The sequence below is a fragment of the Phaethon aethereus genome, assembly GCF_964289735.1.
Source record: "Phaethon aethereus genome assembly, chromosome: 8".
NCBI classification, from domain to species: domain Eukaryota; kingdom Metazoa; phylum Chordata; class Aves; order Phaethontiformes; family Phaethontidae; genus Phaethon; species Phaethon aethereus.
The window spans coordinates 25,586,913-25,604,567 of NC_138584.1; the positions used below are offsets into that span (position 1 = coordinate 25,586,913).

Here is a 17,655-nt window from a genome sequence, read left to right on the forward strand (position 1 = left end):
ATGGCATAGGGAACACAACACTAGTTATCAAGCAGAAGGGGAAGAAATTTTGAGATCTGATACCTTTCAGGGGAATAATGACCAGGTAGCAATAGTATGTTTTCAAAAGGTCAGAAAGATTTAAGAAGGACTGGTCTTACCTTTTTGGAAGAACAGGGAAGATTAGGTGTCTCTTAAAGTCCTCTTCTACCTGATTTACTATGCTGTAGGGTTGGATAATAGAAAACCAACAATTTCTACAGCCAGCATCTGCTGATCTTGAGCCAAGACAACATGTCAGGGAATGCTGACATGTTGAAAATGTTGTTTTCTGGCAACAGTTTCTTTCCACCACTTTCTGAGTCTTTCTCGGGTAGACTGTGCTGATCACATTGAACAGTGGCCTAGTTCACCTCCTCTGTCATGGAATCACCTTGCCGTTAGTCCAAGCAGTGTTGGATGCATCTCAGAACAACATCAAGTTCCCTCTGCCAAGCGTGAAAAATCCCTTGCAGGGAAAAATGGTCCCTTTGGTAAAGCATGAATTAGGGCAGAAGGAGAGACATTCATAGCTCCTGGTTAAAAATGGTACATCCACAATTAACCACATGAAGGCAGCTGGGATCAAATGTCACCAGCTTTGCAGAGCTGATCTCAGATGTTATCACAAAGCCACGGCATTACGCAGTGGCCAAGGTCACGCCTGCTCACAGGGCAGGAATCACTAATAAAACATTTGGAGATCAGCATAGCTGAGGACAAAACAGGAGGAATGGTAGCTGAAGGGATATTATCAGATACGGGATTGAATCTTAGAAACCAGAGTGTGCAAAAGTCAACCAAACTTGTCTCGTTCTCCAGTCAGTGGCTTTCTACGACAGAAGCCATAGAACAGAGACTGGGATCTATTAAAAAAAGAATCCGTCCAGAGATGCTTGGCAAGCTTAGGATTTGGCCCCGGCCTGAAGACGCTCTTCTGCAGTGTTCATAGTTCAGTGAGTTGAAATGCCCAGAATGGGCCTCTCTTCCTTGGGAAGAGAGGGGTCTCCCACCACAGGGAGTCTTGTCCCATCGGACTCCAGATGAGCCAGCTGAGTTTACCTACTAAAATGCTTCAGTGGCAAATTCGTTCTGTCATTTCTTTCTGCATTGAAGGGGGAGAGAAAAGAAAGAAACAGTAAGTGCAAAAGACAGGTCTTAGTGGAGTCAGGCAGTTTGGTAGGTGTACAAAAACAATCCAAGGAAGCAACCATGGGAGTCTCAGGGAGTGTTCTCTCTTTCCCATGCCAGCCCTCCTGGGAACTGCTGTGCCTCAGCAGGTCCTTCCTGGCATGCTTCTCGGTCCCTATGGCACAAGGTTATTTTGGCTGTGCCCTAGCTTTGAGAGCAAGTTCAAGGAAAGAGCATCGGCTGAGATGTTGAAAGATGCAGGTCCTACTCCTGACTCAAAGACGCAGCCAGACGAGGTAGTGCTGCTCTCAGAGCCTCCGTTTGCAGCTGCCCAGGGAGACTGGACACGGAGCTGCTCCTGGCTTTTGCTCTGGGAGGCAGTAACAGCTCGCCCAAAGGAGCTGTGGTTTTGGCAAGGGATCCCAAGGTCACACTGCAATGCAAATGAGTGCTAATAACAGGGCCACAGGAAACTTCCTGCAAGAGTGAGCTCTGTTTAGGCTAACAGACTGTTTTCTTTAGCCAGGATGGCTATCTGGCCATCTAAATGCAAGGTTAGGACAGTTGTCTGGGCTCGTGAGGCAGTCAAAAGAGACTGAACCTTTCAAGGACAGTTCATCTCATGCCTACTGAGAGATTATCACCTTTCCTCAAACTTTGAGAACTTGCAAAAACTAAACCCTGCAGTCTTTGCCTAAAATGAAGGCAGATACAACACACTGTCTGTTCTTGCTTAAGTCTCAAACCAGCTGATGGTTAAATCCTTCAGGACTTAAAAACACTTAGGAGCAGACCAACAGCTATGGTGCAGGCCAGTGAGAAGGGGAATGAGCAAAGCAAGTTACTGGTGCTCTGCCCTGGGCTGGGGAGAGTAATTAGCCACAGGAAAGTGGACCGAGGTCAAGTGTAAGGTGCTGCAGAGGTTGGGTGTTACTATTTGTGCATCTTCACAACTGCTTTTGAAACAAGCCAGAACAGCATGAACGCCAGGCTCCCCACACGCTCCACAGCACAATGAACCGGAGCCACACCAGACTCCCTGGGGTTCACTGGAAAGCCCCTGGGATATGCATGAAGAAACTTCCCTTCCCTGCCTGCAGCAAAGAGAAATACTGGTGGAAGCTACTGGATCAATCCTAACCCATGCAGACTTTGGGACCGATGTCAAGCTGCAGCTGCCCTGGGGTAACAGCGTGGCCAGAAGGACTACTTTCAGTCTTTGAAAGTTGTTCATAAGCTGCAGCAACTTGTCCCTCTTTCCTCAACTCACCATTGCATCTTGGACACAGCCAACCTCTGGTTGCAGGATACTGTCATACACACCTACAGCAAGTCATTGCCTGAGGGAAGGACGTCTCCCAGGTGGTTGGGTCTGCCTGCGGCTTGGATGCTAGACAATGGGCACACCAAGAAATGAGACACATAGACCAGAGGTAAATGTGTCTCATTTCCTTGTAGTTTAACCCTGGTTGCATCACACAGGAAAATCTGTTCATCTTAGATTTATCCAGACCCATAAATCATCTCATGTTTCATGTGAGTCACTGGCATTGAAAGCCGATTTAAGAATGTCAGCCTCTGCTTTGGCAATTAGGTGCTAATTATTAGGTGCAAGCATCAGTCAAAGGGATGACACCATTATGGGCTGTATATCAATGATAAAGAAGTTTGTCATGTGGAGTGGTGGTGAGGAACACTAACAGAGGACAGAGTGACGCTGAGCTGCCACTTTCTGGAGCTGAGGGCCACTGTGATGATATAGGTCACAATCAAACTCTATGAAATAATTAATGTAGATGCTGTTGTCATTCAAGTCACCCCTGATTAGATCATCATCTCTCCATCCCCCCAAATCACAATCAGAGCAGACAGGCAGCAAATTGACTGAGACAAATGAAAGCAGAGGAGTAAAACGCTTAGCACCCAGGGGCAGGGGCATCCCCCCCACCCCCAGATACTCCTAAACAGGCAGCTGATGCTGGAACTTTTCTCAACTCCTTCTCTCTCTGGGATTAGATCCTCTTGGTCTTCCCTGGCTCTTTGCTGCTGGATACGGCCTTTTCTGCAACCCAGCCCTTATCACAGTTGGCTAACTACTGGGTTCCCTATTAATTCTTCTCCCCATTGCAGCATGTCCTCCCTAGGTCAGTCCACACTCAACTTTGCCTGTGACACACTTGCTTCTCTTTCTTACAAAACTAACTATGTGCATTTTCTAGTTTATGTGCCCAGGCTGTCTGGCCTCTGCTTCCCACCAGTCCTGCTGTTTTCAAGGACTCTCACTCTCTGCCTGGCTAATTGCTTCCCAAGGGAGGCTGCAGAGAAACTTGGAGCTCCAGCGAGGCCTCTCCAGCTTGGCCTCTATAGCTGTTGCCTGGAGCTGCATGTCCTATTAGAGCTTGCCTTCCTGCAGTCTCATCGTAATTCACACCAGGATCTCAAGCAGGGACCTTAGTCCGCTGATAAGAAAACTCAAGACTTTAAGGTTTTTTGAGATTCCTCACTCAAGTGGAGAGGAGACTTGGGCTCAAATCCGACCCCTGAAAGCCATGTGGACACAACTGGCTGGAAACACTTTGATTTGCAAATTGCATTAAAGCAATCAAGACAGTATAGAGGGACGCTAGGTTACGGTATCCCTGAGGATACTGAAGAATCATTCATGGACATGGCAGCAGAGGCAAAGTTTAAGGAGGGCTTTCAAAGGGTAAAGCATTTCCTCAGTGTTGCTGGGAAGTTCTCTCTTAGAGCGCTAAGGCTGATGGTTACAGGACAGAAAACATGGGTGTGCTTCTGAAGTAGGGTGGCTGAAAGAGTCCAGGGAGAGTGACTGCAACTGCTCAGAGTTCAGCCCCCACCTAAATCTACCAGTGCTGTGTTCAGCCCACACCACTCTCACCCCCTTCACTGCCCCATCCCTGGGGCAGGCATCCTTACCAAAGGCTCCAGCTCCCGATGGTCAACGAGGCTGAACTCCCTGATGAAGTAGTAAAAGTGTTTGTAGCAGGTGTTGACATGAGCCTCAGCACCCATGTTGATGATGCTGTCAAAGTGGTGGATGTAGACATGGACAAAGACACGGAAGAGGCGGGTGAGGATCTTAGTGCAAACTTGCTGGAACTGCTTGGGGAAGGGAACACCTGCAAAGCAGAAGCAAGTTGGAAGCCATTTGACCGTTTCACACAAAAAAAGCTGGCATTTAAATTTCATTGTCATGCTTAATAGGTAATCGCGGATGATGAGGAAGGAATCCCTTGGCTAATGTCAAGAGTGACAGCTACACCGAGGCAATGTGCCATCTAGCTCTCCCCACATACTTCCTCACTGCCCAACTAGCAATTTCACACAGGCATGGTCTGAGGATCTGGGGAGTTGCCCTAGGACAGAAAATTTCTCATCCAGTGGAGGAGGCCACATCTCCCCACATCTGGCTCTATCCAGAGCAATCTGGCAGAGGTTCCTTCTGCCCTCTCTCCCTGCCTTTCCCCCACAAGCCTGTGCAGGCATGGCATAAGTCAAATTGTGTTTACCCAGGTCCATGACCAAAACTAAACCTCCTCCCAGCAGAAAAGGTACCTTCCCTCGTCCTCTGAATCAAAAGTATAGGTCATACTGTTTTTCTTCCTCCACACAACCTCAAACATCACTTCTGATGCATCAACAGAAACAGGTGGGGTTTCTACCATTTTTCCTGATCCTTGTTTTCAACAAATGTCTCATTAAAACAGGAAGAAAACTGCCCCTCTTAATGATGCTTAGGTTGTAATTTCATTGCACCTGTATGGTGCTCCCTCCTGAGATGTCCTCCCAAGCCGTGCAAGAACTGGGCCCACCACACATTGTTCTATACTTCTAGCCTTGTCCCACACAAGGACACAATTTCATACTCTACATTTCCATCCTTGTCTAAATGCACTGCTATCACAGTGAAAATCTCAGAGATGTGATAGAGTCAGTGTCAGCAAGCTTGGTGTAAATCTCTAAAGGGAACATGGCTTTGGAACTCCGAACGTGTTTCTGGGGAGGATGAAAATGAAACAACTGGAATTTGTTTTCCTGAAGCTTCTTCCTCTCCCCTGAGCAATTCAATGCAAATCTGCAAGAACAAAATAAAAACCTCCCTTCCCATGGTTGTACCAGCCTCCTCCCTTCGCTTCTTCTTAATGCAGCACATAACCTCTTAAAAATCTTTCCAAATAATCTCCGCTCAACCATGGCCAGCTCACACAATTTGCACTGTGGAAAGCATCAGCTAATCTCTTAGCAAAAAAAAAGTAAAAGTGGACGTTTTATCTTTGAATCTTTCTCATCAGCTTCACTAGGCAATTAAACTATTTTTCCCAAAGGCTCCTGGCAGTTTTGTTTCCCAGCAGCAGTGCCATGCCCCTCTCCTCCGTGGGTGGCAAACACAAAGGATCTGTCCCTCCAACATCATGCATGGAGCCTGTGATTTCAACGGCCAGGGTCCAGCGGGTGCTGGGTTCAGTATCACAGCACCCGTAACGGAAAATGATCTTTGGTCTAAAACAGAGTCACCCTCAGCCCAGCCCCATCTCCCGTGGCTTCGTGCACAGCGTGGGTGCGGTGGGCAGGGCAGAAGCACATGTGCTTATGCCACAGGTGGATGTCCCAGCCACCACTTGGAGGAGGACACGTGTATCAGCTCAGCATCGCACGAACCCAGAGGGGTGGTTTTGAGACTGATTCACGGCCACCGCTCTGCCTAACCACGAGCACGCTGAAGCCCCAGGGCTGCTTCTGCAGCAGGGACCTCGGCATGACCCATTTCACTGCCAGCCCTAACAGACCCTCTTAGGACTTTCTGGGAAAGGTGTTCACATCTGGCAAAGTACAATCAGGCTCTCCCCATGCCCGCAGCTTAGAGATGGTACTGGAGATCTGCTTCTGCCCGGCACCCCTGACTGCAGAGCTCTCCTTGCCTGCCAGTCTGGTAAGGGCAGGGATCACAGAGAGATCTCCAAGTTTCCCTGCAGTCAGGAGGGACACGGTGCTTTATCGATGGCTTCATTTGAGCTTTTTGCACCGAGTGAGAATCTGCTGAGCAAACAAAAGCTGTAATCACCCAACTGGGGACTCAAACATGCCACTAGGGTGGGCCCTGCAGACCAGCTTTGAAGAACCAGTCAGGAAATGTTTTTTCTTTAACAAAGAAAAAGTTAATCACAGCAAGTAATTTCTGATGAGCACACATTGCCAGGCCTCAGCTGGGGAATACACACTGTTCTGAACAGCGTGTCTCCCTGGGACCAGAGGTGAGCAGTCACTGCCAGGAGCTCAGCAAGGTGCCAGCAGGCAGACCGCAACGCATTTGTTGCCTCCAGTTTGTCACCTGTCCCACTTGCCTAATGCCTCTTCCAGTCAAACCAGGCAGCGAGAAAGAAATCAGCCCTGACCAGCCACTGGGAGTTTATCACCAAACTGCAAAGAGCGATAGTGAAGGAAAGCAGCAAACCTCAACCCAGTGCTGAGCTGAGAAAGAAATGAGATCAGACAGTGAAGAGCAGATCAAAAGGATCTCAAGACTCCCAGGGCTGATAGTGTCTACGGTCCAGATAGTGCTGTTAGATGAGCTGCCTCCAGAGCTGGCAGATGGTGAAAAGTGGCTTTCCACCACGTTTGTCCTGAGATTAGCCAGGAACTGTCTTGTCCTATAAATCAGTTACCAGCAGGTCTTCATGGACATGCTGGCAGATGAGATTTAGAGGGGAGACACCTCCAGCTACATCGTGGGTTCTCCAAAAGCAGCTCCTCCATCCGGGAACAGAGATTTAGCATAAATCATAGAATAGTTTGACTTGGAAGGAAACTTTAAAAGTCATCTAGTCCAAATCTCGTGGTTGATCGGCAGCTATGGGAGCTGCTGAGCTAATGATGACTGGAAAGACATCATAAAGCTGCCAGGACCTACAGGTACCCTTCTGGGCTACCCCACCACTGTGCTTTCATATGAAGCCAGCAGCAGCTCCCAGGAGGTGAAGCTGGGCTGCTCTTTGTGTCCATCACAAGGTGTCAGTGTGCGGCCATCCCCTCCAACCATGGCCAGGCTGTAGTGGTGGCTGGCTGTCACTAAGGGACTCCTACAGGTTACCCCTCACCCTACCATGTCATGATACCACCACCCACTATGGTCCTTTGGGTCCAGGGATCACTGGGGTCCAGCTCCAGCTCTTTCTCCCCACATCACCCCTCTCACTCGCACACATGCCCAGGGAGGCACGAGCAGCCCCAGCAGCACAAGGCACAACCCTGGGCCATCAGGTCCTGCTTCCTCTCCCCATGCTGAGCCACGTCTGTGCCTCCTCTGCCAGGACCCTCAATACAGGTGACGGATGCTCGACTGGACCCCGCACCCAGCACGGGGGCCTGCGCCAGTTGATCAAAGCACTTCCGCACAGGAAGGAAGCAGGGCGGATATCTGACAAGCAGGCTGCCTCCACCAGCAGCAGCCATGCCTCGCTGCTGATTTCCAGTGGCTTGGAAAGGAACCCGCAGCAGCCCCAGCAGGCACTGGCCACACTGGCAAGGAGCTGGAGAAATTCCCCATCCCCTCACCCAGAGCTGAAAGGAAAGGGCTCTCCAGTAAAGGCTGCATCTGGCCAACCCAGGGGGAGCAGCAGAAATATCTGGCGTAAGTACGGCTTGCCCTGGGTCATGGCTGCTGGCGCAGCGGATGTCCAGCAGACAACGCGTGTGACGACCTCTCCAGCACGCGAGGGGACACAGCGAGAGCAGGCTGTGCCTTCTCCTGCAGCCAGGCACGCATGGTAGCCAGCACATCCCAGCAATGGGAAAGCCCTGGGACGAGGATCTCGGCACCGGCCACGCGCCCATCCTGCCCTTGCAGATGTTTAGCTGGCACAAAGCAGCAGGAGCAGCAGCTTGGTGAGACGAAGAGATGAGGCTGGTGGGACTGACTCTGCACAGCTGAGATGACCTGTTAGCAGAAGTGTGGTGGGCCAGGGGAAAGTCAGGATGGAGCCCCAAGTTTTGCTAAACCACCCTCGCAGGGTGATGCTGCTTGGGCTTGCTTCACCCTCCCCAGCCCTACACACATACAGGCACCCAGCAATGCCAGCCCCGTGCATCCCACTAATGCTGGTCCCAGCTGTGCCAAGGTACAGCAGAACACCACAGAACCCACCTGGGCTGATTTAAAGGTGTTGAAATTACCTTTATATTTAAATCACTGGTGCTCACCATTCAGCAAACCTCAGAGGAGGCAGCAGCAAACCCACTATTTGGCAGGTGGTGGCTCTCCTCTGACTCTTCTGGTGTGATGAGGAGGGGAGCACAGGGAACAATGTGGGCTTGCTCAGAGGCCAGGAAAAACGAATATACACAAGGTCAGCTCTTTTTCTCCACCTGTGATCACAGGCGTGTGCTACCCAGACGCTGCGCAGAGACCAGACAGCCGGTGGCTGGGAGCATCGCCTGTCCCAGCGCGGGAACAGAGCCTGATCCCAGGAGGAGCGGAGTAGAGCAGCCATCCACAGCAACAGAAAGAGGAGAACCATACCCATGCTGCAAGCCAGGGCAAAAGCTCTAAGTGCAGCAGGTACAATTTCACTCACTGCAATGCAGACGGGGCACTGGCGAGTGGCGCGACTCACAGTCCTGAAATGAATTAGCACCTTCAGTTTATCTTGGATGTTTTGCTTGAAAACCCCAAGATGTGATGTAATGCTCCAAGAAGTCTGTTTTCCACACTCCGTGCTGATTGCTTCAAAACATAAGGAAACCATGTGTGACCATGTGTAACAAGAAATGAAAATGAGAGGTAACAAAGTACCTGCGCTTACAGTCAAGGACCGCGAATGGCTCTTGGATCTTTCCTGCCATCTCTCTCGTCCCTAACCCTTGTGCTCCAGCCAATTTAATTTTTTCATGATGAATCAGTACTGGAAAGCTATTTTGCTTCTTGGCAATTGTATTTTTTTCCCCCTCTGCAAAAGCAGTAATTCAGTGAACTACATGATGAATTATTGTTGTTGTTATTATTTCTCAATTCCGTTTTGGCCACCGTGGTGTTCAGTGACTCATTTTTTCCTAAAAATAAGTCTTTAAAGCCCCATTTAAAACTAATAGCATGATGGCAGCTGCAAGCTGGTTTGTTGTTAATTTTGAAAGAAAATAGGCAGGAAAAAAAAAAAACCAAATCATGTAAAAAAATAGCCAGCTGAGAGAACATCAATAATTAGCTGAATTCTGAACATTTTTCTCCTGTTGTTATGGAGAGAAAGTATCGGGTAATTTCACACTAAGTTTTCTCCATTTTTTTTAATAATTATTTTGGGACTACGCTTAAATGGCAGAGCTTAAGTTTTGAAAAGCTTTCCAAGAACTGTTCCAAAGTCTCCTGTGACGGATGCTCTTTAGAGCCACAGGCACATTTGGCAGAGAGCACAGGGTGTTTCCGGCACTGGGTCTGGTCCAAACCCCACGTCCATGCTGGTTTAGTAACAGAGAGGTTTCGGCAGCAGCGACGGTGCTGATGTAGGATGCCTGGCCTTGTGCAACCCGCAGCCCGGTGCTGGGCTGACCGGTGCAGACGCAGCTGACTGCCACGGGCCCTGCAAACCCCCTCTGCCCAGCGCTCCTCCCCAGCACGCTACTGCCCAGCAGCAGCTCCCTAAAACCAGGCACCATGGGCCAGAACGATTACCAGGAGGAGCTGATATTTTCCAGGTGGTAATTTGTTCATGTGGCCACTCACTGAAGAAACCTACTGATATAGTTTTACCAGCTGGTGAAAATACACCTGTAGAATCATTTATTCTTCTCCCTGCATGGGAACAATGCTTTTTCTCCATTTAAATGTATTTTTCAGAGCAGCTACATTGGTTGGAAGAGTGGAAACAGAGCATTAGCACATGCAAACCGATATGGGTCAACTGAGAAAGCTGCTGCTGCTGTAGATTTAGAGCGATCAGGTTGGCATAGCTCACCCCATGCAAGGATTTGTCTCATCTTGACCAGCAGACAAACAGGTTTCTGCTCCAGAGGAAGGATTATACAGCGAAGCCTTTTTAAGTGGGACCAAGCCCTGCAGGTGGATTTCCCTGGGGATGAGGAAGACACAGTATCTCCCCCAGACCCTTGCTGTGCTACGCAGAAGCCTTGGCAGCCCCCCTGGCCCCATTAAACCACCATGGGGATTTTCTGCTGGTGCAAGCGTGCCATCCGAGGGCTTCTGCGCTGCTGGTTAACTCTGCCAGGTCACAAGCTGTCTGCTGGCCTCGGGCTCCCTTGCTGCCGTTTCGGATGTCGGCTGTCCCTCCGGCCTCGCTGCAGAGCCAGCACAAGCTCTGCATCACACAGTTTGGCTAAACCAAAGGTGTTTGTCACCTGGGTCACTCTGCTCCTCTCCCACCTCTACAGCTCTGACATACTGAAGGACCAGATGCTTTAGTGGTGCAAATCAGCCCAGCTCTGCTCTGGTCACTGGACTTGTGCCCATTTACTGCAGCCAGGGTCTCGCCTGTGATGCCAAAGGACACTGTGAGCCCATAAGCCAGTGAACCATCTCTACTCATTTCCCGCTGAGCCTCTCACCCCAGGGTGAAGGATTTCCCCACTCTGACCCATGAAATACCTCCCCCTTAACTGTTAGGACAGCCGTGAGTGAGTGAGTCCCTCTGAATCATGCACTGCTTCAGGCTGTGTAGCTTTCGGATGGAGAGGGATGCTGAGTTTAGCCTCAGGCACTGTTAGCAAGTTTGGGGAACACTTGCTGTTTCGGGGCGGAGGGGGGAAGAGAAAAAAAAAAAAAGAGTCTGTTTTGTCTCTGGTCGGCTGGCCTTAGCCGGGGGAATCTTTGTGCTGGGACAGTTCTACTGCACATGGCAAAGAGGGGCTGGGAAAGAAAGCTGAGATGCATGCAGCTCATGAAACACCCGCCGAGATGGTGGTCACCGGTGCCAGTGTACCTCTCCAGTGTGAGCAGGAGTGGAACAAACCTTCGTGCTAAATCCCATCCTCTACTACTAATATTGAAGAGCCTCACCTCAACCTCAAGGCATAAAATTTCTTTTTCCCCTCTGTCACCTTGTCAGACTTCTTCCCCCTCCTTAAGACAGCTCACATCTCCCCTGTGTCCTCTCAGTGCCTTACCTCCCCTTGTCCCAGGTCTTTTCCCAAAGTGCTGGCTCTTTAGGAGAGTGGCTGAGCATCTCGGTTTGCTCGCCCTGGCCGCTCTCCCCAAGCCCCGCATCCCTCCCCGCGGTGTGTCCCCCAGCCTCCCCCATCATCCGGCGCGGTGACGAGGAGCAGCCCGTCAGGAACGGGCGGATGTGACATTTCCCTTCAGCCAAACACCTCCATCTTCTGAAATGCCAGAGCTGCCGAGCAATCGAGCGTCGCCGGGCACAAGGCAGGCCAGTGAAAGGCAGTTAATTGGGGACGTACTGACAACAAACTGCCACCGGCTCCCTCCTCCCCCCACTGATAACAACAGCCTTTCATGTGTTTTAAAGTGCGATCTCAGGCTAACTTCCCTTTTGTGTGTGTGAGGCTAGCACTGAGACATGCCAGCAAGGGGACTGAAGCCACTCAGGGACATGAGGGTCCCACCCTCCAAAAAGGAGCTTGGAAGAGGGACCCTGGGAATGGCTTTAGAAGAGAAAAAAAAAAATGGGTTTGCCCCATGACCTTCCGCAGAACTATCCCCACGCCAAAACGAAAGAAGTGGAAACCAGAGGCACCAGTGTCTCTCCTCACATGGGGATGTGTTACACCTCGGAAGGAGAAGTGCCAGAGAGGGGGTGAAAACCAGCAGGGCCATGACTGTACTTGGCTCTTGTGCCTCTGGGGGATGAGTGGGAGAGTGGAGGGTGCCGCGATGCTGCCGTCCCTCTGTGCTGCCTGCTTTCTGCAGTGTTAAGACTCCCTATAGACCTGACTCCCCAGAGCAGCTTTCAGGCAGCATCACATCCCAAATTCTACCTGAAAAGCATGAAATTGGACCAGGACACTCTCCTTTCTGGCCGGAGGGAAAATGGAGTAAATCCACATCTGCAGTCCTGCTTTTAACAGCAGACAGAGCTTCTCCTTGGGAACAAGACGTCTTGGAAAATGGAAGATCCACCTGTACCCTGTGGCTGCTGTTTCAGGCCCTGGCAGCAGCGAGCCTGTGGCTAGCTGCAGCCAGAATCAACGAGGACTTTGTTGTCCCCAGCAGAGCTGGGGCTGCTGGCACAGAGCATCCTGCACCAGCACTGTCAGCCAGCCACACTTCCAGCCTCCTCTGTCCGCCGGGCTGTGTGGAGCCCTCGAGGGATGGATGCCTCCACGGCGCAGCAAATGCCCCCGGTGAATCCCAAGGGCTCACTCCCCTGCGCACCCCGAAGGCAGCCTATCTGCCTGTCCTCCGGCACGAGGATCCGGCACGGCTCTACCCAGACTGCCACCTCCCCAAACTACAAGAAAGCAGCTAAGTAGCAGTGCTGGTATCAACCCCGGCAGCTGCCAAGCGCTGCAGGTCAGCAGCAGAGGGTTTGCAAGCTGTGTTGCCTTTGGCAGCTGCTGCAAGCTCTTGAGGCCAAACTTTTTTCAGGGATGCATCATACATGCTAGGGGTTGGCAGCTGGAAAGGCCAGATCCTGCATCAGACATCTCTGTTTGGGCAATGCCTCAGCTTAAAGAGCAAGATGTGATGTATTGTCAGGGCTGAGATGAATTAGCAGAGATAGAAAGGAGCTTAGAAGTGGAGCAGGAACATGGGATAAGGGTTAGACCTGGGGAGCATGAACCTACCTTGAAAATCAGAAAGAAATGGAGTTGGCTAGTCAAGAGAAGAGCATGCTGCAGGGATGTGAGGACCACCTCTAACCAGCCCTGCGGCTCAGCTCCTTGAGGAAGGGCAAGGGAGCTGATGACCCACCAGCTCTCATTTCTCACAGTCACAGAACACGTGGAAGAAGTTCAAGCACCAAAAAGAACAACACATCCCCCAGGAGCTGGATGAGGCATCCCAAGCTCAATTTGCAGCAAGGGGGTGTGCAACAGCCACCTGTAACAGGAAAGGCTGCGATCCTTGGGATCGCAAAGTTCAGCAATACCAACCCTAAGGTGCACTGATGGCTTGGGAACCTGCACTGGTTACAACCCCAGCCTTTCTGCGAAGAACCAGAGCACACTCACCTATCCTGGTGGGAAAGATGTCCTCGTTATTAATGAGCATCTCGATCCAGTCCATCAGCATACACATGTACTGCGGAGCCGACAGCTTGGTTGGCTTCTTGTATTTGCTATCGTCCTGCCACCTGTACTCATACTTGAGCCCGCCCGACATGATGGGACAACTCTTCTCTGTGCAGTACTCCGACATGGTGCCGTAGATGAGGTTAATGCGGTTGAAGAAGTCCACCACGTGCACGGCAATCCAGTCGTTGATGCTCTCACCAGGAGGCAGCTGCACCACCGCTTTCAGGTCCAGCCCAGACTTGAGGGATGCCTGGGCTTTCTTGTACAGCTCAAAGCGCTGGGTGCCCGGCTCAAACCTCTTTCGGGGACGAAACGTTTTGTCTTTGTTGAAGACTTGCTTGAGACACAATGCCATCGTGGGCAGGGACGGCCAGGGCGAGGGCAGAGGCTCGGCGCAACGCGAAACCCAAGGCTGGGGTCTTCAGAGGTGGAGGTTTCTGGGAGGAGAAAGAGAAATTTCGGTCACCTATGAAGGCAGCTGCACACATGGGCACACTTGCAGGGACGAATTCGCACCAGGATGTTGGCTGGCCCCGCCGCTGTGGCAGGGCATCAGGACAGAGATTTGAGGTGAGCTCCTGGCTGTTCTATACTCACCAAGGTAACCTGGAGCAGCTGCTGCCAGCTCACACAGCAGCTCCTGGTACTGGAGAGGGCAAGTGCTGCTGCAAAGCTGGATGGCAGACAGAACCCTTCCTCCCTCCTGAACACACCGGGAGCTCATCGGGCTCCAGCCAGCCTCTTGCCTCCAGGGCTTTTATCAATAACTGCTGGAATAAAGCGAGAGCCACGATGTCAGTGGAGCTCACCAGCCCGGACAGCCCCAACCTGGTGGCCCTTTCCTCTTCCAGCAAAAGGGAAGCGTCTCCTTCCCAGGGATTTCTCAGTGTAAATAACCCCTGACCCTGCCGCGGCGGCTGGCGAGCGATGCCCCGGGGACTTCGCTGCGACCACAGCTGGCTGCTGGTTCACACAGCCCCAGCGCCCAGATCAATGGGAAAAGGAGGGATTATTTTTGTTCTTCTGCCCTGTGTGTTTGTTCAAAAGAACAAAACCCACGGCTGAAGAAGGGAAACGGCAGCCCCGCACAGCTACGCGACGTGCCAGGATGCGGCCGGCCCTCCGGGCACGCACACAATGCGCACGGGAGCAGCTGGGGCGGCGAGTCAATGCTCTGGGTGACTCGGTCTGGAAGTCACGGCTCGGCAAAGCGCTGAGCTCACCCGTTCCTGCCTGAGGTTAGCAGCACAGATGGGGGCTGCAGTATTTCCCTTTTTTTATCTTTTCCCTCCCTGAAGCTCCAGTGGAAATCCCAACCACCCCAGGCTGTCCTGGACAGGCTGAAATCCACTCGTGCATTTAGTTACGTGCGCTCATCACCAGTGGTGTTAATGTGAGATCAAGGCCCGCTTGTGCTAAATGCTTTGCTGAGGCTTAGGGAAGAGAAAGTCCTCCACCAGCCTCCCCCTGACAGGAGGAGGTGGAGAAAGAGTTAAAAAAAAGGAAGAAAAAGATTCACAGAAAGGGGAAGTGACTTACGCAAAGTCACAAGCGGGAGGGAATGGTGCACAGGCCAAACTTGGGTGCACATTCGCTATTAAAAGGACAGCTTTCAGCCAAAAGTTTGCTATATAAACTCTGTTGTCTAAACTCAGTCCCGAGCCACAGGCAGATCCTATTTTGCCCAGCAGAGACCAGCTAAACATCTTGCAAGGAAATCCCCGTGCTCCCCTCAAAGCCCACACACGGGGGCATCACTGGGCAGCAGCAGGACCTGGTGATCACCCCAAACACTGGTGGGATCTGCCCTGCGGGGATTTCTGCACCACAGCCAGCACGTGGCTGCAAGGGGAAAACCCTGGCGTGGGTGCTGGTAGTGCACTAACCGTGGCCTTTCCCACAGGCTGGAGTGATGCTTTGCCACCATTCGTAGCTCACAGCCTGGTACCGAACCCCACCATGCTCTGCTTGTACCCAGGTACAACCAGACCTGAAGCCATATGTTTTTAGGCGCTTTTTGCCCTGCGGAGGGGGTCACAGCCATCACGCAATGTAATGCAGGATGACTGTAATACCCGGGTATCTGCAAAACTTCCACAGCTCATGTGGCCGGGTGGGATTTTCGCGGCTCCAACCCCATTATCCTCATTTATTGCCGAAGGGCAATGACTGGGAGGTATTTCTTGGATGCTTTTTTCCTCCCCTGCCCCAAGCAGCTTGCTCCACCATGTCAAAAAGCTTGCTCCCCACTTCAAAAAAAGAGCACAAGCTCTCCAAAGTGCCAACCGATGGAGGGAGCTGGCATCATGTCATGACTCCTACCTGTCCCGAGGGGAAGGGTCTCCAGTATGGCAGCCCTGAGAGACCCCAACAAAGGCCAAGGGAGTCTGGGCACAGCGAGACTGTAAAGAAAAGCCCTTATCCAGGGCTTCCCCACTGGCTGTCACATATTCAAGGCACATCCTGTTGATAACACCTCTTAAAAAAGCCTTGTGGGGAGTTTGCTAATGCATAACAGTTTCTAAAATACATATATACACATGTATTTTAGAATAATATTATTTATATTTATGTATATATTTAATATACATATATATTTATATATAAATACTGCAATGGGGCTTCTAATCTAGTAATGTAGGAAGTGCCTATGCAGGGGCTTCCCTTTGGGATGAGGCATCCAGCAGGGTCTGCCTGTATGGAGGCAGGTGTGATGGGGCTGAGCAGTGCCCAGCCCCGCAGCCAGCGTGGGAGGGAGGGGGCCAGCAGCACCTCTAGTGCTTTTGCCACCCACCCCCCACCCCCCCCGCCATCAAAGCGCTTTGTCACTAACTGGCTCTGCCACCAAGCCAGGACGTGGGACTGTCCCTGCCTTGCTGCTGTCCGTATCCTCATACATGGATTATTTTTCCTCTTTCTCCTGTCACCAGGCAGCAGCAGAGGGCTCTGGCTGAAACATAAAGGCCATTAAAATGAGCAAAAATAAACAATCATGCACCTAACGAGAAGTCAGGATTTCCCCATCGACACTTGGCAGCTTCCCAGGCTGGGGAAGATGCAGCACCCACTGATCCGCCCTGCAGCTCCCTCATCCCCAGCCAGCCCGTGACCTCCAACAAAGCTGAGCAGCCCCTTCGCCCAGCACCCAAATAAAGCCCAGCAAGTGCCACCCCGCAGGGCTGGACAGGCATCACACGCCCCATGCCAAGACTGTGTCCTCGGTCTCTTTGCCGGGTAGACAGAGGATGAACAACGCTGTTATCCCCGGGTTAGACCGGACCAATCTCGCCAGGCCAACGTCAATACAAGCAGGGACTGGGACCTAACCCAGGAGGTTTCCCTGGGATTTCAGCGAGGCAAGTTGTGCTGACAGACGTTTCTCTCTGTCACCATTTCTGCTGGCCTCAGCTCCATTGGCTCTGCTCCAAGAACTATTGCTGTTTGCAGGCTCTTCCATGCAGAGACCGGGTTGTTCCAGGGTGATGGCAGATATCTCAAACACATCGCTTGCAGGCCATCAGCAGTGAAATCTGTTCTCCATGAATGTGGGGCGGTTCCCGTGTTCCTGTGCCTCACACTGCAAGTCCTCTGCGGATATTGAGCCACTCACTGGGAAATAAACTCTGCATCTCATCTCCTGAAGCCATCCCGCTGCCCCGTAACTCATCCCACCACTGCATCTCTGCACCATCCACAACTGGATCTCTGTGTTACCCTGCAAGCTGCTCTCACTCATCAGGCAGGTGGGAATATGCTTCATGCTTTAGTACCACCCTAATAAACACCAATTAAAAAAAAAAAGGAAAAGAGCAATAAACCTGCTAAACATCTGCCAGATGTTTTCCTACCTTGCATCTATTAGATATTCCCAGGAAGGGAAGAGCAAAACCTGTTGCTGCCCAAGTGCTTGGAGCAGGTCTGTCCCCCAAACCCACGGGATGCCAGCACGGCACCGCAGCCTTTCTGCTTCCTGGGCAGCAGCGCATGCCGAGTAATGCAAGTGGTTTTGCTTTCGGGATCCTCGCCAGCATCGCTACCGAGTTACCAAGTCATTAAAAGGCCTTGTGAATCTTTACTGCAGAAAAACGTTCTCCAGAAGTTAAATTTAACACAAAGCCAAAAACACATCCTGGGATTTACAACCCAAAAAAGCAAGGAGAGGCACCAGGCCAAAAACCAGATTTGTTCTCCACCTCGCTCCAAGGCTTTCACTGCCCAGCGAGATCGATGTGCAGGGAAGGCCGTGAGCAGCGCAGGGAGGGAGCTGCACGGGGGCCGGGACCA

General features: G+C 51.5%; 1 protein-coding gene across 1 annotated transcript; it reads right to left on the reverse strand.

Annotated features, from left to right (window-relative positions):
• Positions 1 to 1,093: 1,093 nt before the first annotated feature.
• MOB3C (MOB kinase activator 3C) lies at positions 1,094 to 14,096 on the reverse strand (the record flags this gene model as incomplete). Its single annotated transcript, XM_082003313.1, has 3 exons — positions 13,309 to 14,096; positions 4,087 to 4,289; positions 1,094 to 1,123 (listed from the first exon to the last, which is right to left on the reverse strand). Exons 1-3 carry the CDS (start codon positions 13,724 to 13,726, stop codon positions 1,094 to 1,096), a joined length of 651 nt encoding a protein of 216 aa, XP_081859439.1. The 5' UTR covers positions 13,727 to 14,096.
• Between the last annotated feature and the right edge of the window lie 3,559 nt (positions 14,097 to 17,655).